This window comes from Vombatus ursinus, unplaced genomic scaffold (genome assembly GCF_900497805.2).
Source record: "Vombatus ursinus unplaced genomic scaffold, bare-nosed wombat genome assembly UNPS02014812.1, whole genome shotgun sequence".
NCBI lineage: Eukaryota > Metazoa > Chordata > Mammalia > Diprotodontia > Vombatidae > Vombatus > Vombatus ursinus.
The window spans coordinates 89572506-89597822 of NW_020954590.1; the positions used below are offsets into that span (position 1 = coordinate 89572506).

The 25317-nt window shown below is 37.2% G+C and overlaps 1 protein-coding gene across 1 annotated transcript in view; it reads right to left on the bottom strand.

The window, feature by feature from the left end:
* Positions 1-25317, bottom strand: part of LOC114054290 (carboxypeptidase A6-like) — a 328051-nt gene that overhangs the window by 67121 nt on the left and 235613 nt on the right. The window contains exons 4-6 of the mRNA XM_027877487.1: positions 13913-14027; positions 11155-11256; positions 10459-10563 (exon numbers count right to left, since the gene is read on the bottom strand). Coding sequence (XP_027733288.1) covers positions 10459-10563; positions 11155-11256; positions 13913-14027 — 322 coding nt within the window. The remainder of the gene's footprint in view (positions 1-10458; positions 10564-11154; positions 11257-13912; positions 14028-25317) is intronic.

Here is a 25317-nt window from a genome sequence, read left to right on the forward strand (position 1 = left end):
ACTTTTATCTATTTCTTTTCACATTCAGTCTCCTTAGTCATTAGTGTATTTTCTCTCTGATAATTGTCTTGTATGTGCCTCCACCTCCCAAATATAAGTTCCTTGAGGGCAAAGACTGATATTTGTTTTACCTTGGTAATCCCAGTGCCTGGCATCATACCTTGCAATCAATCAATCAATGAGCAAGCATTTATCCAGTGCCTATCATGCCTATCATACCTATCAGGTATGGTGCTAAACACTAGGGATATAATTACAAAGAATGAAACTATCTCTTACATTTAAATGGGGGAGATGACAAATATGTATATAAACACATTTGTTGTTGTTCAGTAGTTCAGTCATGTCTGATTCTATGTGATCCCAAGGACAAAGTCCATGGGATTTTCTTGGCAAAGATACATTTTCTTCTCCAGTGTGTCTCCATTTTACAGATGAAAAACTGAGGCAAATAGAGGTTAAGTGACTTGCCCAGGGTTATACAGTCAATGTAGGAGGCCAGGTTTGAACTCAGATCTTCCCAATTCCAGGCCTGGTGTTCTATCCATTGCACCACCTAGCTTCCCCTATATATATCTAGATAGATTATCTGTCTATCTATCTATCATCTATCTATCTATCTATCTATCTATCTATCTATTTATCTATACACACACACATACAGCATAAATATAAATGTTAATACACATATACAAAGTATTTAGGTACAAGGTGGTCTGGGAGGGAGGGAACTTGCAGCTGGGGAATTAGGAAAGGTTCCATGAAGAAAATGGTGCTTAAGTTGCTTCTTAAAGAAACAAATAGAACTATGAGGCAGAGGTGAGGAGAGAGTGCATTCTAGGCATGAGGGACAGCCAGTGCAAAGACACAGAGTGACAGAGAAAGAGTGCCATGAATGAGGAACAGAGAGAGTAAGTTTGGCTAAATCATGGAGTGCAGAAGGGGGAGTAATATGCAATGAGTCTAGACAGATAGGTGGGACGGGCTTATGCAGAGCTTTAAAAGCTAAAGAGAGAAGTTCATATTTTATCCTAGAGTATTAGAAAGCAATGGAGTTGGTTGAGTAGGGGAAATACATGATCAGATCTGTAGATAAAGAATAGTACTTTGGTAGCAGTGTGTAGGATGGGGTGGAGTGGTGAGAGACTTAAGGTGGGGAAAACAATGAGAGTGCTGGACTAAGATGGCGGTTCCATGAGTAGAGAGAAGGGAACAGATATTAAATATGTTGTGAATGTAGAAAGGGCAAATCTGGCAGCTTGATTGGATATGTGGTGTGAAGGAAATTGAAGAATCCAGGAAATGCCACCATTATGAATCTGAATGAATCTGGAAGAATGGTAGTGGGTTTAGACAGAAATAGGAAAGTTTGGAAGAGGGGACAGTTTAGGAGAAAAATGAGTTCAGTTTTAGAAATGTTGGCTTTAAGATATCTCTGGGAAATACAATTTCAAATGTGCAATAGATGATTTAGAACTGAAACTTGGGGGAGAGACTAGGCTGGATGTATAGATCTGGGAGTCCTCTTGATAGAGAAGATGAATAACTTCATGGACAAGTGGATGCTGAAGAATTTTTGAAAAATTTGGTTAGGCAATGGGGTTAAGTGACTTGCCCAGGGTCATGCAGCTAGTAAGTGTTATGTGTCTGAGGCTGGATTTGAACTCAGGTCCTCCTGAATTCAGGGCTGGTGCTCTATCTACTGTGCCCACTAGCTGCCCCTATGCTGAAGAATTTACAGAGAGAAAAGGAGGGAGGGAGAATGGGAGAGAGAGACAGAGACACAGAGACAGAGAAGAGAGACAGAGATAGAGACAGACAGAGACAGACAGAGACACAGAGACAGAGAAGAAAGAGACAGAGATGGAGAAACAAGTCAAAATCTTGAGTACCTAAAAAAGCTTGTTTGATTAGATTGGCCTTTAGATTGGTCTTTCTTCCCCAACCAGAGTGTAAATTTCACAATGATAGACAATATTTTGTTTTTTTTTTCCTTTTCATTGCTTAGGATGGTGCATCCTTATATACAAACAGGGGCTCAATCAGTATTTGGTGATTGATTTATTTTTCCTTTGAGATGCTGATCATCTTCATTTTTTCTATTTCCAGTACTTTTTTTTTTTAAAAATTAAATTATATGTCCTTATGTTTTGATTATCATGAGAGCTTCCTAGCTGGATGTCCTAATTTCAGGCCTCAATCCTGCATGTGATTGCCCACCTCATCTTCCTAATGTAATGGGGTTTAGACAGTGGTCCCAGTCTATATGTATATGCACAGAGTGCCATTGATGCCATTCCAGAGAAGGGAGAGCCTGATTTTGAGAAAGTCTTCATGATATGTAATTGAAGTATCTTGGAGAGGCTTTGGAGTATCTATGGATATTCTGTAATTGAACTCAGTCTGCTAACCATGTGTGGCTACAGTTGTCCATTTCAGTCTCTGGGGACAGCAGGCTCAGACTTAATACAGTTTCTATATAGCAACCCATCAATACCTGCTAAATGAATTCTTATTTCAGGTTGGCTGTAAAACACATTATTGACTCAATTCCCAGACTCCCAGACTTCCGGAATCCTTGGAATTCCAAGTCCTGGAATCCTAGACTTCCAGGCTCCTGTATTCCAAGATGGCTTGCAATCCTGACCTTTTGAAACTCCCAAGATTGTAACCTCCAACATATTTCCCCTGAAATGAAAGAACAATGCCCAAGCAGGAAATGAAATGAGACTTGGATTCATTGGAAGAAGGCCCAAGCCTTGGCTCCACACAGCACTATCTTTCACCAGATTCCAACTTTCAGAAAGAAGTCAGCCAAAAAAAGGAGGTTGAAACAAGCATGAGGAGACCCAACCAAGAGAAAAGCCACGGCTAAGTAATGCCTCCTTGAAGGCCCCAGTTCTGATTCTACAAGTATAGCCAATCAAAGAGGCTGCTATTTAACAAGTGACCAGTTACAGGAAGTCTATGAATGTTCCAAAGTCTGTCTAAGGCACTTACATTGTATGTCGTCATGACTCTTCTGGAAAAAGGCTCCCTTGTCTCTGCTACCTGGGCAGTTGTATCAGTGGTACTCTACACATGCTTAGGACTGGGCTTATTGGACAGTTCTTTATTACACTAAAACAGGGCTTTCATGATATCATTTGATTGTTTAATGGCTTCCAATTTTCTTTTACATAATAAACTTCTGTTTAGTTCCTAAGAGTAAAGCATGGCTGACCCCATCTTCCAGTTGCATATCCAACTACTACCCCTCTAGTCTAAAATAGTTTGTCATTTCACTTTCCCAGATGTGGGGTTCAATCTTAGCTCTATGCCTCTGACCCTATCGTTACTCCTTCCTCTGTGCCTTTAAATCCTACCTTTGCTCTAAGGTCCACTTTGAGTTCCATCTCTTCCATAAAGCTTTCTGTTCTCTGACCCTCATTGATTCCTTTGCTTGTAATTTTTATAGCACTTCTACCCTGTACTACACAATTTCACACTTCATTTGGTACTTTCTCCTATTTTTACACCTAGATTGTAGGTTCTTTGAGGGAACAGACAACATTTTGTATTTTGTCTTCATCCTCCATAAAGTCTCATGCTGATTACATACTAGGAACAACAATAACAAAACACTTATTGGAGAATGTATAGAAATCTTCCGGGAATGGGAAAATCAGGATTTTTTTTTCTATTCATTTTCCTAATTTTATTTAGTTTTTATAAGACAACTAATTTTCACTATCTCAAATCTACTTCTTTCTGCCTTTCTTGAGGTTCTTCCTTTTTTTTTGTCCCTCTAAAAACTCCTTTGGATTGATAGCCTATAACTCCTCCAACTTCCTCAGGGTTCTGTTCTACTTCCTTTGGGCAGCGTCTTTCATAAGATTTTCACCACTTCCTTTGATCTTATTTGTTCATATTCTCCAGTTTTCTTTCTCCTCTACTGAAGTGAAGCAAAGCCAGTAACATCTATCTCAGCCTGCTTTTTGTTTTTGTTTTTTTTTGTGTGGAGGAAACTTTATTGCCAATGGGCAGCATTCCTCTAAACTTCTTTCTGCTTCCAGAGGGAAGGGAGCATCTGGTGATTTCAATACTGACTCTACTAAAGCCAAAGAAAATATTACAAAGTGCCATGGATAATGGTACAATGTTAGCAATGGTTCTGCAACTTTTGTAATAAGCAATCATTTACAGGAGAGAGATTTTCCAATCATGATCCATCAAATTAATTTTAATTTTCTTTTGCTTGTGGGAGCTCCTAACCATAACCAAAATAGAATTTGATGGACTCCAAGTGTTAGGAAATAGGGAGGAAGATGGCAAGTATAGAAATCAGAAAAAAAAGCATGAAAAATGAAGTGAGTGTTTTCTGACACAATTAGATAGCTGTCAGTTTGAGAGATGAAGCAACAAAAAATACATGGTGTAATTTACATTTCTGATGGCCTGTTTTTCAAGGTTCTCCATTTAGCAGCTGTTGATTCTTTGTTTGAAATATGAGTTCTATTTAAGTGAATAAAAATAAATAAGAAAACAAACTTTCCAGCCTGGTGACCCATTCAGAAATACTGATTGCTGATTTTGCTGTTCTCTATTCCTTCATTGGGACACCCAGATACTTAGGATCATAGATTTAATCCTCTGATCCTATGATCCTAGGATTAGGATCATAGATGCATCAGAGGCACTTAAATCCAACCTCTTCATTTTTTCTTGTTGCTAGTTATTTCAGATGTGTCTGACTCTTTGTGATCCCATTTGGGTTTTTTTGTTTTTTTTTTGGCAGAGATACAAGAATGGTTTGCCATTTCCTTCTCTAGCTCATTGTACATATGAAGAAATTGAGGTAAACAGGGTTAAGTGACTTGCCTAGGGTCACACAGCTAATAAGTGTCTGAGGCCAGATTTGGACTAGGAAGAGGAGTCTTCCTGACTCCAGGTCTGGCACTCCATCCATTGTACCACTTAGCTGCTCTTCATTTTACCAAGAAGGGAACTTAGGCCCAGAGAGGTTAAATGTTTTGGCCAATGTTATGGGAGCCACAGAAGTGTAAGTGGAGGTTCAGAGAATTACAGAATGTTAGAGAAAGGAGGGACCATAAGATAATCTAGCCCAGGGGTGGGGAACCTATGGCCTTGAGGCTACATGTGGTTCTCTAGGTCTTCAAGTGCGGTCGCCTGACTGAACAAATTTGTTCTGTGAAGTTTGGATTCAGTCAAAAGGCTGCACTTGAGGACTTAAGGCACCACATGTGGCCTTGCATAGGTTCCCCACCTGATTCTAGTCCGGTCTTTTTGTTCTGCAGATGAATAAACCGAGGCTCAGAGAGGAAAATGATGGATTCAAGGTTATACAGCTAGTTAGTAGCGAAGCCAGGACTAGAACCCAGAGCTCTTGACGTTGATCCTGGGCTTTTCCTAATACAATGTCCTGTCTTTCTGAGTATGCCAGGGGAATGCAGGAATGCTGATAGAAGAAAGTGGGGAGGCAGGGCCTTGTTCTGGAGGTGGTGCTCCTGCTGGCATGCAAAGTCAGTATGGGGTGGCAAAGGAGTACTCTGAAGGAGAGACGGAGGGAAGTAGAAATGGTGCTTCTGTGTAAATAGGCCAGGTCTGGCATCTAGTTCTAGAGTGTCAGAATCACACGCAGCCAAGGTACTTGCTCCAGGGGGACCCAGATGGCCTGACTTTAGCACTGTTTAAAATACTGTACTGCTTATGCAGACACGCTGTGTGTGTGTGTGTGTGTGTGTGTGTGTGTGTGTGTGTCTGGGAAATCAAAGTCAGGGAAAGCCAAAGAATGATTATTTCAAGCACAGACATGAAATAGAGTTAGAGTTAACAGGATTATGGTATCGTCAGGTGGCAAGGACCTGAGAGACCACATAATCTATGATAATAGCTGACCAGCAGAAGCTCCGTGAGGGCAGCGACTGTTTCATTTTGTTCTCAAATCCCCCAGTGGCCAGCACGTAAGAAGTGATGCAGAAATGTTTGGCACATATAGGCCCTCATCACTTCATGACTGGACCATTGCAATAGCCTGCTGGTTGGCCTCCCTGCCGCAAGTCTCTTTCCACTCCAGTTTATCCTCCATTTAGCTGCCAAAGTCATCTTACTGTGTAGGTCTGACCATGTCATCCTCCACCCTCAATAAACTACAGTACTTCCCTAGTCCCTCTAGGATCAAATATAAAATCCTATGGCATTCAAAGCCCTTCACAACCTGCAAACCACACTCTCCTTTCCAATCTTTTACACTTTATACCCTACCATGCACTCTATGATCCAGTGATGTTGGCCTTGCTGTTTCTCACATAAAGCGTTCCATCTTCCAACCCTGGGCATTTTCACTGACTGTCTCTCGTGCTTGGAATTCTCTCTCTCCTCATGAGAAAATCTCCTGGTTTCCTTCAAGTTCCCCTAAATCCCACCTTCTATAGGACATCTTTCTGACCTTCTTCCTTAATTCTAATGCTTTCATTCGGTTGATTATCTCCAATTTATCCTGAGTCTATCTTGTTTGTACAGTTGTTTGCATATTGTCTCTCCCATTAGACCACGAGCTTCTTGAAGGGAGGCACAGTCTCTTAGCATATTTCCTGGAAATATAGTAGGTGCTTATAAATACAGGCATACCTCAGAGATACTGTGGGTTTGGTTCTAGACCACCACAATAAAGTGAATATTGCAATAAAGTCACTGGAATTTTTTGGTTTCCTAGTGCATATAAAAGTTATGTTTACCTAGCCCTTAGTCACTGAATGGATGTTGCCTCAGACAAACTGAGACCTGAGAAAGGGCTTAATTTAGAAAGGCCAAGACTACCCACTGCATCCTGGGCCACTGCCAGTCTTCTTGACTTTTGTGTTGCCGCTGGTCTCCAATGACTCTGGAGGAGAGAGTAAGGCTGATAACTTTGCACAGTTCTGCTCACTTAAAACCAATTCATGTGCAAGTCAAGACGTTGCCCTCATGATGTCATTGGTCCTCTTCAAGAATGGAGGACAAACAACGACAACGCTATACTGTAGTATGTTAAACGTGCAATAGTATTACATCTAAAAAAACAATAGACACACCTTAATTAAAATACTTTATTATTGAAAAATGCTAACCATCATCTGAGCCTTTAGTGAGTAGTAATCTTTTTGCTGGAGGAAGATCTTGCCTCGATGTTGGCGGCTATTGACTGATGAGGGTGGTGGTTGCTGAAGGTTGTGGTGGTTATGGTAATTTTTAAAAATAAGACAACAATGAAGTTTGCCAGATTGATTCTTCCTTTCACTTGAACACTTAGAGGCCATTGTAGGGTATTAATTGGTCTAATTTCAATATTGTTTTTTTCTCAGGGAATAGGGAGGCCCAAGAAGAGGGCAAGAGACAGGGAATGGTGGGTGGGTGGAGCAGTCAGAACACATAAAACATTTCTTGATTAAGTTTGCTGTCTTACGTGGGTGCGGTTCATGGTGCTCCAAAACAATTACAATAGTAACATCAAAGATCATTGATCACAGATTACTATAACAGATACAATAATAATGAAAAAGTTTGAAATATTGTGAAAATTACCAAAACGTGACACAGAGACATGATGCAAGCACATGCTGTTGGAAAAATGGTGCTGATAGATTTGCTTGACACAAACCTTCAATTTGTGAAAAACACAGTATATGTGAAGCACAATGAAGCAAAGTACAATAAAACAGGGCATGCCTGTATTTATTGACTGTATTGAATTGTTATGTGGTTGTAAAGCACTGAATACTTTATCATACTTGATCTTTACAACAATCCTATGAGGTTAATTATTTTTCCTTATTTGTAGTATTATTTTTCCTTATTTCATAGATGAGAAAAACTGAAATTCCTAGAGGTTAATTGGCTAGTTAGTGGCAGCAGGGACTTAAACCCAGGTCTTTTGTCTCCAAAGCCAATACATTTTTAACTACACCATGCTGTTGTATCTAGCTGGTTTTCTTCATGTGCCTACATCAGTTATAGATGTTATTGTTTAGTCGTTTTTCAGTTGTGTCTGACTATAATCCCTTTTGGGATTTTCTTGGCAAAGAAACTGGAGTGGTTTGCCATTTCCTTCTTCAACTTATTTTACAGATGAGCAAACTGAGGGAAGCAGGGTTAAGTGACTTGCCCAGGGTCACATAGCTAGTAAGTGTCTGAGGCCAGATTTGAGCTGAGGAAGAGGAGTCTTTCTGACTCCAGGGCCTACATTCTATCCATTGTGACACCTAGCTGCCCCAGTTATGAATGTAGAGTTGGGCAATATGATGATAGCCAGAGAGCAAGTCCCGAATATGAGAGCATTCCTGCCCCAGACTCTGTTGGGGGTGGTGGTGGGAGAGTGCCTTACGTCTCCTTTTCCTTAAAATTTCCTGCATGGTTGCCACACACTCATATATCTGTTGACCTAAAAGCTAACTGTTGTTAATCCATTTTTTTCACTACTTTAAGCTGCTGACATTGCTCAGCTGATCAGGGCAGCAGGGTACCATGGCAGAAGTGGGTAGTGTAAGTGAGGGGAGATGTGTGTGTGTGTATGTGTGTGTGTGTGTGTGTGTGTGTGTGTATGTGTGTGTGAGGGCTTCATGAACAGGGTTATTGTACTACTCTGAAGCAGACCGTGTCCCTGTGAAGATACCCTGACCCATCTCTGGCACCTCAGCAAACTTAATGAATGTTACAGGATGATGGTACATCAACGTGCTCAGAGAATGCCACTGAATTGTGTAAGAAAAGAAATAAATGGCAAGCAGGGTTGTTACTTAGATCAAGATAATTCTTCCCTTTACTTCCCCCAACTCATTCTATGGTAGGAAAAAGAAAAATGGAACCACCCCATTCTTTGGGGAACTAACCCCATGTTACCTTTCCAGGAGTAAAATTCAACTATTTTCATTGCTAAGCCATTATATATACCACTCCCCTGCCTAGAAACCCCTCTCCTTGTCACAATCAAACTAAATTTCTTTTCATCTTTGAAACTCACTTCAAGATTCATCTCCAAGAAGCTACTCCGTGCTCACAGAATAATAAATCATATTTATATAGTGCTGTAAAGGTTACAAAGTACTTTCTTCATAATAGTTCTTGGCATAAGTACCATTTCTTCTTCTTTTTGTTCAGTCGTGTCTGACTCTTCATGACCCCATTTGGGGTTTTCTTGGCAAAGGTACTGGAGTGGTTTCCATTTCTGCCTACAGTTTATTTGACAGATGAGGAACTGAGGCAAATAGGGTTAAGTGACTTGCCCAAGGTCACACAGCTTATACATGTCTGAGACTGGATTTGAGCTCAGGACGAAGCATTTATTAAGCATCCACTTGGTCATATGCGCTGTGCTAGTACTTTAGGTGCCAGTTCCCTTCAACTTGAAAATTATTTTGTGTTTATCTGACGTATGATTTGAGTTTACTTGTCTGTGTTACCTTGTATGTATTTTTTAGTACTTATCTGTTTAAGTGCCTAGAATATAGGGTCTTTCTGTGTTCCTATGCCTAAAATACAGTGCCTGGAGTATAACAGGTGCTTAATAAATGTTTGTTGAATGAATGAATAAATGATGTTATTAGTGCATGTATTATTTTACTGATGAGACAACTGAAGCTCAAAGAAGTCAAATGACTTGCTTATGGTCACAAAATAAATAAATATTGACTCTAGAATTCAAACCCAGATCTCCTGATGCCAGGTTCACATCCACATCACCACTATAAAACTCTAATTATTTTTTAGCAGGTTTCGCTTTTCTTGATCCTTTTCTCAATGTTCCCCTTGTTCTGTTTGTACTTACTCAATTTTCACATCCTTATTTCCCATTGGGTGGTGAGCTCCTTGATCACAGGGGCTATGTCCTTTAATTTAGTTTTATTATTTTTCATGCCCACATAGCAACTAGTACAGTGTTCTGTATTGAATGGATGAATCATGGTTTCTCTCTCCATATGGTGCTTAATGTATGCTGAGTAAAAAGACTAGGGAGTGGTAATTCAGATTTAGTGGATAAGTAACTACCTCATCCTACTGAGCCAGACTGGATGAAAATGTCATTAACTTTGCCTAATACAGAGTGTTACAGAATTAAAGTATAATTCACTGCTGTATTTTAAGGGCCCCGTTTTTGCAAATGTGTAAGTAACGGTGACACTATAAAGCACAAAAGCCCTACCATCACCTCATTAATAAATATAGCATATACATAGCCATTTTGAAGAGAAGATGAAGGGAACCATGGCCTCCAAGCTGAATATCATACATGGGACAATCTCCTGGAATTCAATTAGGGACTGTAGCATTTTAAGTATTTCAACCACTTTAGTTTCATAACATTCAGTTGACTGCCACTGGCTTTAAAACTGCTTTTGTTGCTTCTGGAGAGAATAAACACCCATGGAAGCCCTGATAGGCCATGAATCCTGAAAAAGGATTGCAAAAAGTGTTTCAACTTACTTCTTTTACAAACCATTGACAAAAGGCAGGACCGATCCATTCTCTTGCATGAATACCACAGTCTATCCAGACAGCTCTTTTGTAAGCCCGGGATCTCCTGCCCAGCTGAAAACAGAGGTATTCATAACAACCATCTTAGGCTTTTTTGATTCAATGACCAACAGCAAGGTTTCAGAATCATTCTTCAGTATACCTTTATTTTGTTGAATAACCAACCAAAAAGGGAAATGAATTTGCTATCTGTCCAGGAAGTCTAGGCCTGCTTTATACAGAAGAGGAAAATCATAAGCTAGGTGATTTCCAATTCAATATCCAATATATAGCCCCTGACATGATATTCAGAGGTCTTAGCTATATCTAGCTTTTCAAAAGTTCATCTTAAACATTGAAGAAACATAATTTCCTAGACCATTAATTTTTCAAATGCATCAACTGAACAGGCTTTTCGAGAACTTTCAGTTGGGCAAAATAAGTTATAATTCAACAGCCTAATAGTAAAAATGTCCCCAGATTAGGAGTTGAGGTTGACTTTGAGAATATGTGAGAATTGTAGAGTCTTCCCCCCCCCCACCTCCAACCTCAATAAAAAGCCCTGTGACAAAGTGGAAAAATATGAATGTTTTGGTAAGTACTTCATCTGAAAAAAGTAGGCACAGTGCTTTCCATCGAACACAGAAATTTCTTATTTTTTTTTACCTTCAATATAAAAAGAGATCTTCCCTCATATGATTTTCCAATAGAAAACATGTGAACGAGGCCCGGGTGGGTTTTATTCAAATGATGCATCCAGTTTTGAATCTAAAATCACAAAAATAAAAAAAAATTGTCAGAATCAATTACAATTTTGGCAGAAAAGGAGAATGCCAGCAGGAACTATCACATGGAACATGACATACACAGAAAATCCCATTTTATGTACCCTGTACTTTAGGCAACCTATTTGATCCCATCTCTTTTTCTGCCTTTTTATTTTTAATAGTAGGATGCCTCTTTAGGTCTAGTTTTTAAAGCATTTATCCTGTCTGACATACTAATACTGTAGATCACTGATGTGTTAATGACAGTTTTGCTGTAGAGACAGCTATGCAGGAAAAATTAATCAAGCTGCACTGGATGTCTTTTGATGGGTAGAACTTTTTGATATATCTGCTCTCTTCAAAATGGGGAGGGGGTAAAAAGTAGAAATCAACTTTAGGAAAATGTGGATCCCAAAGATTTGAATATATTCATCTGTGTCATCATTTTTTCTTCAGAGGAAGGGTAGGTAGGATCTCATGGGACTAAAATTTCATAGGGAAGTCAGCCCTGGAGGGATAGGAATCTCTTACAAGTGAAATTCAGAAAACATGAAGAGATGAAATTCTGCTAAAGAGGGAAAACAGTAATTGACTTAAGAAACTAACATGAATACCTAAAGAACTAATCAACATAGATGTGTAGAACATGGAAGCAAGGGCAGGTAACGAAGATGAATAATTAATGAACAATGAATATCAGCATGGAATAGTCCTGTAAGAGAAATTTTAGAAGTGCTAAAGTTCAGAATATTGTAGAGCAGATTTTTGTTCAGGGGTTAATTGGACTAGGTGGACTTTGAGCTCCTTTCTGTGATTCTCATGTATTTAGGATTACTGCACCAAGCAGTCTTTTTTAAAATTTATTTTTAGTTTTCAACATTCACTTCCATAAGATTTTGAGTTTTAAAATTTTCTCTCCTTCCCTCCCCACCTCCTTCCCCAAGACCACGTGCAATCTGATATAGGCTCCACATATACATTCCTATTAAACATTTTCACATTAGTCATGTTGTAAGGAAGAATTAGAACCAATAGAAGGAACCACAAGAAAGATGAAATAAAACAAAACAAGGAAAAAAAAGAGCTAATAGTATGCTTTAATCTGCATCCAAACTCCATAGTTCTTTCTTTGGATGTGGATAGCATTTTCAATCATGAGACCTTTGGAGATGTCTTAGATCCTTGCATTGCTGAGAGGAGCTAAGTCTATCAAAGTTAGTCATCACACAATGTGACTGTTCCTGTGTGCAATGTTTTTCTGGTTCTGCTCACTTCACTCAGCATCAGTCCATACAAGTCTTTCCAGGTTTTTTTGAAGTCTGCCTGCTCATCATTTCTTATAGCACAATAGTATTCCATTACATTCATATACCACAACTTGCTCAGCCTTTCCCCAATTGATGGGCAGCCCCTCAATTTCCAATTCTTTGCCATCACAAAAAGAGCTGCTATAAATATTTTTGTACATGTGGGTCCTTTTCCCATTTGTATGATCTCTTTGGGATACAGCCCTAGAAATGCTATTGCTGGGTCAATGGGTATGCACAGTTTTATAGCCCTTTGGGCATAATTCCAAATTGCTCTCTAGAATGGTTGTATCATTTCACCACTCCACCAACAATGCATCAGTGTTCTAATTTCCCTACATCTTCTCCAACATTTATCATTTTCCTGTTTTGTCATGTTAGCCAATCTGATAGGTGTGATGTGGTATCTCAGAGTTGTTTTGATTAGCATTTCTCTAATCAATAGTGATTTAGAGCATTTTTCATATGACTATAGATAGCTTTAATTTCTTCATCTGAAAACTGCCTCTTCATACCCTTTGACCATTTATCAATTGAGGAATGGCTTGTATTCTTATAAATTTGACTTAGTTCTCTATGTATTTTAGAAATCAGGCCCTTATCAGAGACACTGGTTGTAAAAATTCTTTCCCAGTTTTCTGCTTCCCTCCTAATCTTGGGTGCATTGGCTTTGTTTGTGTAAAGACTTTTTTATTTAATATAATCAAAACTATTCATTTTGCATTTCATAATGTTCTCTATCTCTTGTTTGGTTATAAATTCTTCTGTTCTCCATAAATCTGATAGGTAAACTATTCTTTGCTCTCCCAGTTTGCTTATGGTATCAGCCTTTATATCCAAATCATGTACCTATTTTGCCTGTATTTTGGTATAGGTGCAACAAGCAGTCTTAAATAAAATTTATGGAACAAGAATTGCCTTACTCTAAACATATTTATCTATAAATTCAGTCATTTTTCAGTCATGTCCACCTCTTCATGACACCATTTGTAGTTTCCTTGACAATAATATTGGAGTAGTTTGCCATTTCCTTCTCCAGCTCATTTTATAGATGAGGAAACTGAGGCAAATGGGGCAAAGTGACTTGCCCAGGGTCACACAGCTAGTAAGTGTCTGAGATCAGATTGAACTAAGAAAGAGGAGTCTTCCTGATTCCTAGCCCAGTACTCTATCCACTGTGCCACCTAGCTGCCCCCATATTTATCTATGAATATCATAAACAAATTCCACGATATATGATTGCTGTCTTGGAGCTGAAGTTCAGTGAATATGTGTGTATATGTATATATATACATGTAATGATATTCAATGCACATATATGAAATAAAAACCCTCTTTTTGTTTACTTACTTCTTCTAAAGAGTGGTAAACTTCATAACTGTATCCTGGAAGGGATCTACGATTCCGCTGGGCCCTCAAGCTATTTCCTTTTTCCAATGTTTTTTGGAGATCTGCTATTAGGACCCTGGATTAGAAAAAAATAGTTGTTGATAAAGGATAAATTAAAATAAGGACAATTTCAACATGCAATAGACATTACAGATCTGCAGAGTGATGTAGAGCAGAGCCTGAATATGTATTTTTATTAAAGTATTTGAAATGATTTCCAGTTCAATGAAATGGAAACTGCCAAATAAATAGTGCAATTATTTTAAACACACACATATACATACCCCATTTTGTTTGCTCAGCACTTTAGGTGATCTATTTAATTCTATCTCATTCTCTGCCTTTTTTTTTTTTTTAAGCAGCACAACTCTTTAGGTTTAATCTCAGAGACTTTAAGACTCCAGGTAAGGATGGAATTTACTAGAAAGGGACAATTGCATTGATTGTTTTTGGGTTGCTGTGAATATTTTATGTTTCCTTTGCATTTTTCAAGGGGCGTTTTACAGACTATTTGGCACCTAATATATGTGTTGTTACCTTCAGTGATTGTGTGGGATTTAGGGATTCCTTTTCCTACGTCTGTGAAAACCTAAACACAAGCTACATTTCAGCTACATTCTGATATGTCCCAGAGCAACTCTGGGTAGGGGCAGAACAAGTCAAAGAGAGGAGTGATTTTGAAGGCAGCCTGAAAATTGAATCTTATTAATATAAATCCAGAGCTTGGGGTATTGGGGCATGTATTACATGAAATACGGTGATTTCTTTTTCTGTGAGTTAACGATCTTGTTAGTTCTAGAATGGGGCAAGTGAAGAAAGACTGCTTAAAAAAGGGGTTTTATTATTTATTTATTTATTCATTAATTCATTAAAAACAAATCTATTAAGTTCTTACTATGCACAAATTATGGTGCCAGGCAATGGGAGAGATACAAAGAAAACCAACACATGGTCCGTGAACTCCAGGAGTTTACATATCATAGGGTAGTTGAGCTATAGCTAGGATAGTTTAGATATAGAAAGATAATGTCACAGCGTAGTTGAGATATAGATAGAAAAAGAACTTTTTATGTAAATAACTAGTATACAAAATAGAATATGACAAGATTATATAGGTGACAGAGCTCTAGCCTTGACTTGAAATCAGGAAGCCGAGTTCTAATTCTTACAGAGACATTTACTAATTGTAACTCTGAGCATGTCACTGAACTTCTAGGAGCCTCAGTTTCATCATTTATAAAATAAGCATAATAATAACATCTACCTCACAAATATTATTGTGAGGATCAAATCAGATAGCATATGTAAAGCACTTTGAAAAATCTTAAAGAGCAATATAAATGCTAACTATTATAAGGATTAATTCTTAAATTATTTCTCCTTGATCTTTTTTAAAAAAAAGATCAGTTGTTTCTCTAATGAAATATTTCACTTTTTTTTTCTATTTTTTTCATTCTTTTGATTTTATTTTGTTATTTTGGTATCTCATGGTGTCATTAGCTTCCGCTTGCCCAATTTAAATTTTTAAGAAATTATTTTCTTCATTTGGCCAATTCTACTTTTTAAGGAGTTCTTCTGTTCAGTGAATTTTTATATATCTTTTTCCATGTGGCCAATTCTGCTTTTTAAGGAGTTCTTCTCTTTAGTGGATTTTTGTGCCTCTTTTACCATTTGGCCTATTCTGTTTTTTAAGGTGTTATTTTCTTTAGTATTTTTTTTTTTTGTGCCTCCTTTACCAAGCTGTTAACTTTTTTTCATTATTTTCTTCCCTCACTGTCATTTCTTTACCCAATCTTTCCTTTATCTCTCTTACTTGATTTTTAAAGTTCTTTTTGAACTCTTCCAGAACTCCCAAAAATATTATAGCCAAATTTCAGAGCTCCCAAGTAAAAGAGAAAATATTGCAAGCAGTCAGAAAGAAACCATTCAAATACTGTGGTGCCACAGTCAGGACCATATAAGATTTAGCAGCTAAAGAAGCAGAGGGGTTGGAATATGATATTCTGGAAGGTAAAAGAGTTAGGATTACAACCAAGTATAACCTATTCAGCAAAATGGAGCATAATCTTTCAGGGGTGGGGAGAAATGGATATTTAATGAAATAGAGGACTTTCAAGTTTTCCTGATTAAACTAGAGGTGTATAGAAAATACAAAATTGAAGAGAAATGTAAAAAGGTAAACAAGAGAAATCATAAGGGATTGAATCCATTTATATTCCCATATGTGAAGATGATATATGTAATTCCCAAGAACTTTATCATTATTAGAGCCATTAGAAGGATTCTACGTAGACAGAGTGAGTAAGTTATGTTGGGATGATCTAAAAAAATGGATGAGCAAGAAAGAGGGATGTATTTGGAGGAGTAAGGGAAAGGAGGAATGGGGAAAATAATCTCACATAAAAGAGGTGCACAAGGAAGAGCTTTTGCAGTAGAGGGGAAAATGGAAGAGACACACAATACTTGAACCTTATTCTCATCTGAATTGCTTCAAAGAGGGAAGAATGTATGTGTACTTACTCAATCTTATCTAACAAGGAAATAAGAAGGAAAGGGGATAAGAGATAGAGGAGAGTGATAAAAGGGAGAGTAGATTAAGAAAGGCAGTGGTCTGCTGAGTGAAGTGAGCAGAACCAAGAGAATGTTGTACACAATAACAGCCATGTTGTGTGATGACTAATATTGATAAACTTAACCCTTCTTGGCAATACAAGGATCTAAGACATCTCCAGAGGCCTTGTGATGGAAAATGCTATCCACACCCAAAGAAAGAACTACGGAAGCCGAATTGCTAATTTTTTCTCTTCTGTTGAGTTTTGTTTCCTCTTTCTGTTGGTTCATCCTATTGGTTTTAATTTCTACTTACAACATCATTATGTGAAAATATGTTTAATATGAATGTAAATGTATAGCTTATATCAGATTGTGTGCCGTCTTGGGGAGGGTGGTGGGGAGGAAGGGGGAGAAAAATTTTAAACTCAAAAGCATATGGAAGTGATTATTGATAAATCAAAATAAATTAATAAAAAAAGTTAAAAAAAAGAGAGGCAGTGGTCAGAAGTAAAACAGACTTTTGAGGAGGGACAGGGGAAAGAAAGAGAGAGAGAGAGAGAGAGAGAGAGGGAGAGAGAGAGAGAGAGAGACAGAGAGACAGAGAGAAGGAAGAAGAAGAAGAGGAAGAAGAAGGAGGAGGAGGAGGAGGAGAAGAAATAGAAGAAAATAGGATGGAAGGAAACACACAGTAATCATAACTGTGAATGTGAATGTGATGAACTCATTCATAAATGGAACTCACAGCAGATGGATTAGAAACTAGAATCCAACAATATGTTGTTTACAAGAAACACACTTGAAAAACAGATTTAAAATTGGGGTCTGGATTCTTCAACTGAGGTAAAAAAAGGCAGAGGTATCAATCATGAACTTGGACAAAGCAAAAGCAAAAATAGACCTAATTAAAAGATGTAACCAGGGAAACTATATCTTGTTAAAAGGTACCACAACAATGAAATAACATAAAATCTTTTTACAGCAAGTTTCTCTGATAAAGACCTCATTTTTCAGACATGTATGGAACTTATTCAAGTGTATAAAACTGAAAGCCATTCCCCATGTGATAAATGGTCAAAGGATATGAACACATAGCTTTCAGGAGAAGAATTCAAAACTATCTATATTCATATGAAAAAGTGCTCTAAATCACTACTGATTAAAGAAACAACTTTGAGGTATCACCTCATACCTATCAGATTGGCTAACATGACAGAAAAGGAAAATGACAATTGCCAGAGGGATGTGGAAAAATAGGGACACTAATGCACTGTTGGTGAATTGTGGATTTGTTGGAATTGTGAATTGGTCCAATCATTCTGGAGAACCATTTGGAGCTATGCTTAAAGGACTATAAAGCTGAAAGCCCTTTGACTCAGCAATATCACAACTAGGTCTGTATTCCAAATAGATCAAAGAAAAGGGAAAAGGAAAATATTTATAGAAGCTCTTTTGTGATATCAAAGAAGTAGAAATTGAGTTTTTCTGAAATCCAGGTTCTCTGAAAAGATTTACATGAATGGATACAAAGTGAAGTGAACCAAACCAGGCAATCATTGTACATAGTAATATTGTGATGATGATCAATTGTGAAAGACTTAGCTACTCTGATCAATACAATGATCCAAGACAATTCTGAAGGAGTTATGATGAAAAACTCTACCCGCTGCTAGACACACACCTACACACACACACACACACACACACACACACACACACACACACACACACACAGAACCGATGAACTCAGAGTGCAAATTGAATGATAATTTTTTCACTTTATTTTTCTTGCCTTTTCATTACATGGTTAATACTGAATTTTTTTTCACAATTTTTGCATGTGTAATTTACACATAATTTTACATGTGTAATTTATTCTATGTTGTTTGCCTTCTCAATAGGTGGGGAAGAGGTTAGAGTAAGGGAAAAATTTGGAATTTAAAATATTAAAAATGATAAAAATAAAGATAAATTTTTAAAAATTTTGAGAAGGGATCCATAAATCTTCCCAGACCACAAAGGGGTCCATGACAAAAAATGTTAAGAATATATTCTCTCTCTCTCTCTCTCTCTCTCTCTCTCTGTCTCCCTCCCTCCCTCCATAAATTCATAGGCTCCCATGGGTTTAACTATCATCTCCATGCAGATTATTGTCAGATCTACATATGAATCCCAGTCTATCTCTTAAACTTTAGTTCCTGTTCACCAATTACCAATTGAACATTTCAAACTGGATGTCCCAGAAACATCTTAAACTCAACACATCTAAACGTGAACTCATAATCTTTCACCCTAAATCCTCTCCTCTTCTAAACTTCTGTATTACGCTCTAACCCATAACAATTATTTCTGTGTTCCAAGTTCATAATTGTGGCATTACCTGGGCTCCTTACTCTCCCTCACCCCACATATCCCATCAATTTCCCCTTCTCTCCAGTCACACAGCTACCACTTTAATTCAGGTTCTCATGACCTTTCATCTATATTACTGCAATAGCCTCTTTAATTTTCCCCGTCTTAAGTCTCACCATTCCACTCCATCTGACAAATTTCTGCCAAAGTAATTTTCCTTAACTGCAGATCTGATCACATGTCTTTTCATTCAGTTAAATCCACCAGCTTCTTATTGATTCTAGGAAAAAATATGAACTCATTTCTTTATCTTTTAAATCCCTAAACAGCATGGTCCCAAACTACCTTTCTAGCCTCATTGGACATTATCCTCTTTATTGAAATTTGCCTTTCCTCTTTTTTTTTTCACTCATGACACCCTGTTTTCCATCTCTGTGCCTTAGAATTGGCTGTCCTACACTCCTGGTAATGTACTCCCTCCTTACATTTGCCTCATAGAGTTTCATTCTTCCTTTATGAGTCAGCTCTGATATCATCTTATACGTGATCCTTTCCTTACCCTCCCCCAAAAGTTCTATTTATCTACTTCCCTAACTATCTTGTCTTTGACTGCTTTGTGGGTATATGTGTGTACATTTATACACACATACACACACACCCTTACATGCATAAATTTTATATTTATGTTTAGGACATTTAAAAATTATTTGTGTCTGTATCTCCAGTGTCTAGCAGTGTCTGGCGTATAGTAGGAACTCAATAAATACTTATGGATTAATCAATCAAAAGATAGGAAGATCTGGATAGAGAGAAGGTAGAGAATAAGAAAATATGACTAACTAAGCAAATAGTGGAGAGAGATTCATTCTTAGTTATGTATCCTTATTTTTCTTTTCAGCAAGTCTTTTAAAAATCATTTTTTAATGAATTCTCTACATATTCATCTTTTTAGGTAGTTCTTCTCTTTCTTCTTTAGTGGAATTATTTCCACTTGTCACTTCAGAATTTTATTCTTGGGAGCTTCTGAAATTTCCTGGGTTAGCTCTCTTTGTAGAAATTTAAGCCACAGAATCCTATATATCAGAGCTCTGTGCTGCTTTCTCTGAGTATAGGGTACACATCAGGCTGTATCTGCTTTCCTCTTTGTCTATTACAAATTACAAGAAGGAACAGTTACCTCTCCCAAGGTTGCCATAATTTTACTGAAACCACTAGCTCCTCCCTGTTGGTAAGAATATTCATTTTCCTTGACATTTTTTCCAGCTTTTGAATAATGAAATTAAATTTTTGACAATGATGTTAGCTGCTCTGCTTTTGATGTGAGAACTACGGAGGATATCTAGATCACTAGATCACCCAACTATCATATCTCTGCACCAGGATTATGATATTTTTCTTCTGTCCAAGTAGTATGACATATATTTTTATGACGCTATCACTCCATTTATCCCTTTACTGCCATACATCCAAATGTTCCACCATGTTTTTGCATTATTTCCAGATTTTCTCATTTGAACTTATCTTTATAACAAGATATCTTTTTGTCTTTATCTATATGGTTTCTCCTTTTGCAGTAACAGTTAGTTCTTCAACCATTTTCCATTGATTGATACATGCCCAATTCCCCTTTCTTACATTATGATAGAATTGTAGAATATTAGAACTAAAAAGGATATAAAAATCACTTAGTACACTCCCTTCATTTTAATGGTGGAAATGCTGAAACCATTCAGTTTTTATTCAGTGTAGCTTCTTCTTCTTTTTTTAATACCTATGCTTTCAATTTTTTAGGTTATACATGTTCAATCATGCAAAACATATTACCATATTAGTCATGCTGTAAAAGAAGACACAGAATCAGAAGAAAAAACAAGAACAAAATGCAGAAATGAAAAATAGTATGCTTTGATCTGCATTCAGACTGTATCAGTTCTTTCTCTGGAGTTAGACAGCATTTTTCATCATTAGTTCTTTGGAATTGTCTTGGATCATTGTATTGTTGAGAACAGTTAAGTCTTGGTTTCTTTTAAATGAGCCATACCCTTCCTGATCAGTATTCAAACCGGAGCTCCCATCCCATATGTCAATGATACCAGTGGTTATCATCTGCTTCTTTGTGATAGGATCTCAAGTTTACTTTACTCGTTAACCATATTTCATACATTTGAACATAGACATCTGAAGCAATGTGTTTTATTGCTGGTCCCCATCTTGGATTTGTTTTCTGTGAATTACTGGGCTCCTCTATGTTATTCTTATTCCTACAGTATAGCTACTCTCCATGGTATGGTCTGTGTAGGTAGTTTACCTCTCTGCTGCCATTCTCTCACTTTTGATTAGCTTTGCTAGATTCTAGTCAAATACATTTTAACATCTTTTTAGCTAATGTTGCATCATCTGTATGACACAATCACTGTAGTTAGGCATAATAGATTATGAAACGCTTTTGGTTCTGAATCCATGTAGTCACAATTTCTGGTACATAGTAGGTTGCTTAATAAATTCTTGCTGATTTGACTTATTGACTTGGTCCATGGTTTTTCACTCTATCCATGGAAAGAGTAAAATTTTAAATTATCATTCAGAAACTCAAAAGGTGTCTTTTTTTTTGTTTTTACCAGCTATTTATTTCACAGATCTTTCTCACTCTTCTGAATTAAACCTTTGCCTTTAATTGGTAGTCATGATGAAAATATCATGTATGCTCATAGGATCTTCAATTTCTTGCTCAGAACTTTATAATCATTAGGAATATATTTTATGTTCATTTTGGTAGTTTAATTCACCCCCACATGGATCACTAGATAAGTGCAGGAGTAAACAGGTTTGACAAATATTTGGAGGAATTCTATCACATCCTGAATATATGATTAAAGGAGATAGCTAAGGGCTGAGGAGAGTGTAGTCATGCATACAAATAAGTATAATGGCAAGTAGGTTGTGACATGGGCAAAAGAAAAAGCCAGACAAAGTGCTAACTTTAAAAATGTTGTTTAATTAATTAATTGTTATTATTTTTAACAAACTCCCCATGAGGGAAGGTTGCCAGATCTCAAGGAACACACCATGTCCATCTGAACATCTATACTTGCAGTTGGAAGCTATCTTTCTTTCTTCTGTGATATTCTTTAGTGTTGGGAGATGGCTCAGGAACCTTTTAGAAGACTGAATACTTGCTCAGGTTCCTTATTTTGAACTCTCCTTATCTCACTCTTTTTCTCTTCTTTTCTTCTCCAAAAATCCCACTGATCACTTTTGTGTTTTGGGATTAGTAACAGATCCCCCAGTGCTGTTTCAGGTTTGCAGGTTGAGGCTAAGGGTACTTCTCTGGTCCATAGTTCTTCTAGTGCATAGAACAGGCTTGGGGGTTTCCCTCATAGGCATTTTATTTCTCTGGTAACAAATTCTTTCAGGAGTTATACTCTGGTTCCTAGTTCACTTTAGGTCTCCTGAAACTACCTGAAATGTCAAGAGGGCTATAGAACAGATAACACAATTCTAGTGTGACCTTGTTATTCTAGAGGCTCTAGAATCAACCTGTCCCTACAGGATTCAGCACCTGAGACAGCTCATAGCTGATTGCTCCTAACTAAAGGAAGTGCATTATATAAGACTGTGCAGCACTGCCTTCTGTATACATGCATTTGGCAGTTTATTAAATATACAATTGCTCCTTGGGGAGAGGGAGAGAGGAAAAGGCTGAGTTAATTCACTCAGTGCTAAGATATTTCAGGGACCTGGGTCATTGGAGGAAGACAGCCACAGATCCTTACAATATTTTAAACTAAAAGCAAAAAGAAAATCTCATTTCTAGTTGCTCCTATCCACCATTCACTCAGCTGTCAAATTGTATGCCTAAAGCATATGTCTTACCATGTCACTATTCTGCTTAAAATGCTTTGGTGGCTCCCTATTGCCTCAGCTGTTAGAGCTTTCTCCACCTCCATCAAGAATACTGACTTACATTTATATAATACTTTAGGTTACTAGGCATATATTTTGTATTTACTTATCTGGTACATATTGATTCTCTTTAGTAGAATATATGTTTCTGGAAGGCAAGGGTTATTTTCATTTTTGTCTTTGGATCCCCAGCACCTAACCTAGTGCTTGGCATATAATAAGTGGTTAATAAATACTTGTTGAACTGAAATTGAAAAACAACACAAAAAGGAAATTGTACTAGATCTGTAAAATATATGCTCCTGCTTTTATCCTGTGAGGATATAGGATAGTATGAGTCAAGGGGTGTCATTATCATGCTTTAGCATCAGAAGGAAAGAAAGAACTTTCTGAACATCCAAAACAAGCAGTTCTTGCTTCTTTTTGGTTTGTATTTAGAACTTACTTTATATTTTCCCAGTAAAAGTTTGTTTACCATCCCACTACCAAGCAGCAAGATAGAGCAATGGATAGAATGCTGGACTCGGTCAAAAAGTCCTGAGTTTGAATTCAGCCTTGGACACTTACTAGCTGTGTGATTCTAGACAAGTCAGTTTACTTTTCTATGCCTCAGTTTCCTCATCTGAAAAATGAGGGTATTGTACTTGATAGCTTCCAAGGTCTCTTCCAACTCAAAATCTATGTTCTTACGTACTACTAAGACTCTAGGTATGCTTCCTTCAGAAATCTGAGATTCAAGGTTTATTTATAAACAGATATGCCTTAAGGATATTTTGTTCATAAGTAAACTAATAAAGGATTCTCAGAGAAGAGAAAAACAGGGAGGTAAGAAGGGAGAGTTCATAATAAGAAACCTGAGCAGGTACTCAGTCTTTTGAAGGGCTACTGAGCTGTCTGTCAACACCAAAGAATGTTATAGAAGAAAGAAAGCTGACTTCCAACTTTAGGTATAGATGTTTTCCTTGTCAATTACAGAAATACACATTTTAATTTTAAGGCACATTTAATGCATCAATTCAACTAGGAAAAATACGTAAAAGTAATACAATGAAATGTTGGTGGGTTTATGAAGAAACAAAGCTATGCTCTTCAGTTGGGCACTATACGTTGATTCAGTCTTTTAGAGAAGAGAATCATAAGATTCTAATACAAATAATAGTACACACCTGGCGGCATAGCATAGTGGCTTAAAGGGACCTGGCCCCAGATTCAGAGTAGCCTGGGTCCAAGTTTTGGCTCTGACACATATTAGCTGTTTCGATGCTGGGCAAGTCACTTAACTGCTCATTGCCTCAGGCAACTCTCTGAGACTATTAGTTGCAGAATTATTGCCTATGTGCAATAGTGGAGGAGGTTTCCTCAGCAAGGATCTCCCTACCCTCAGGAAATCACAGGTCAGTACCCTAAACCACGAAGCACATATTTACAAAATGTTTTCTAATTTAAAGTATTTTTCTCACAGCCACTTCACAAGGGAAGGAATTGCTTTATTATTGTTCTTGATTTACAGATGAGCAAACCAATGCTTAGGAAGGTTGAAAGTCTTGTCCAGGTCACACAGCCCTGAACACAGGTTTTACAACCATAAATCTGGTGTTCTTTCAATGACAATATACCTTCTCACAGAATATTTGAATATTAAAGCTGAAAGGTACTCTAGAGGTTATATAGTTGAAACTTCTTATTTTATAAGATGAAGAAACTGAGGCTTGTCCTCCTTCCCCATCAAGATTGTGTCCCATCTAAGTCAGCAATATGTCAAAAGAATTACAAGACAAACCCTAATCCTTTGACCTGGTAAATCAGCTTTGAAAAAATTCCCTAAAAAACCCCCAAAAGAAAAAAATGTAAAATACTCAAAAAAGATGTTCATAGTAGCATCAATTATCATGGAAAAAATTGGAAAAAATCCAAATGTCCCTGTGCCCAACAGAGGAATGGTTAAGAAAACCTTGGTATATGAATGCAAAGGAGTAATATATAGTTATTAGAAATTTTAAATGTGTGGACGGTGTCAATACTTGACAAGGTATGATAAAATGTTTAAAAAGGAGAACACAAAAATATATAACCACTAATCATTACTAAATAAAAATTTATTTTGTACATTGAATTAGGAAGACCTTCAAGTGGTATAGTGTCCAGTATACATAGTTTTCTTTTGTACATGTTGTTTGTTTACAAGAAAAGAAGTTATATATTAAAAAAGCTCAAATCTTGATATTTTGAAAAGTGCTAATATTAGTTTATCGTACAATGACATTGATCTGACCTTAAAACTGAGCAATAAAAATCCTAATGTTACATTGGAAGCCACTTGGCAGTATGTAGCTGTTATACTCCTCTCACCTTCTCCCTTAATCAAGGTATCCATGAAATAATGGGGCAACTCAATCATTTGAAATATTTAAAGATGCTAAGAGGTCCCTCAGTGATATTCTCTGGGTTTGGCAGGTGGCTAAAAAGCTTTGCTTTTGTAAGTCATTTTCAAGAAACAACTGTCATGTTAGTAGGTTTTGTGCCGTAAAATAACACTTAACAGCACCCATAAGTTACTTTCA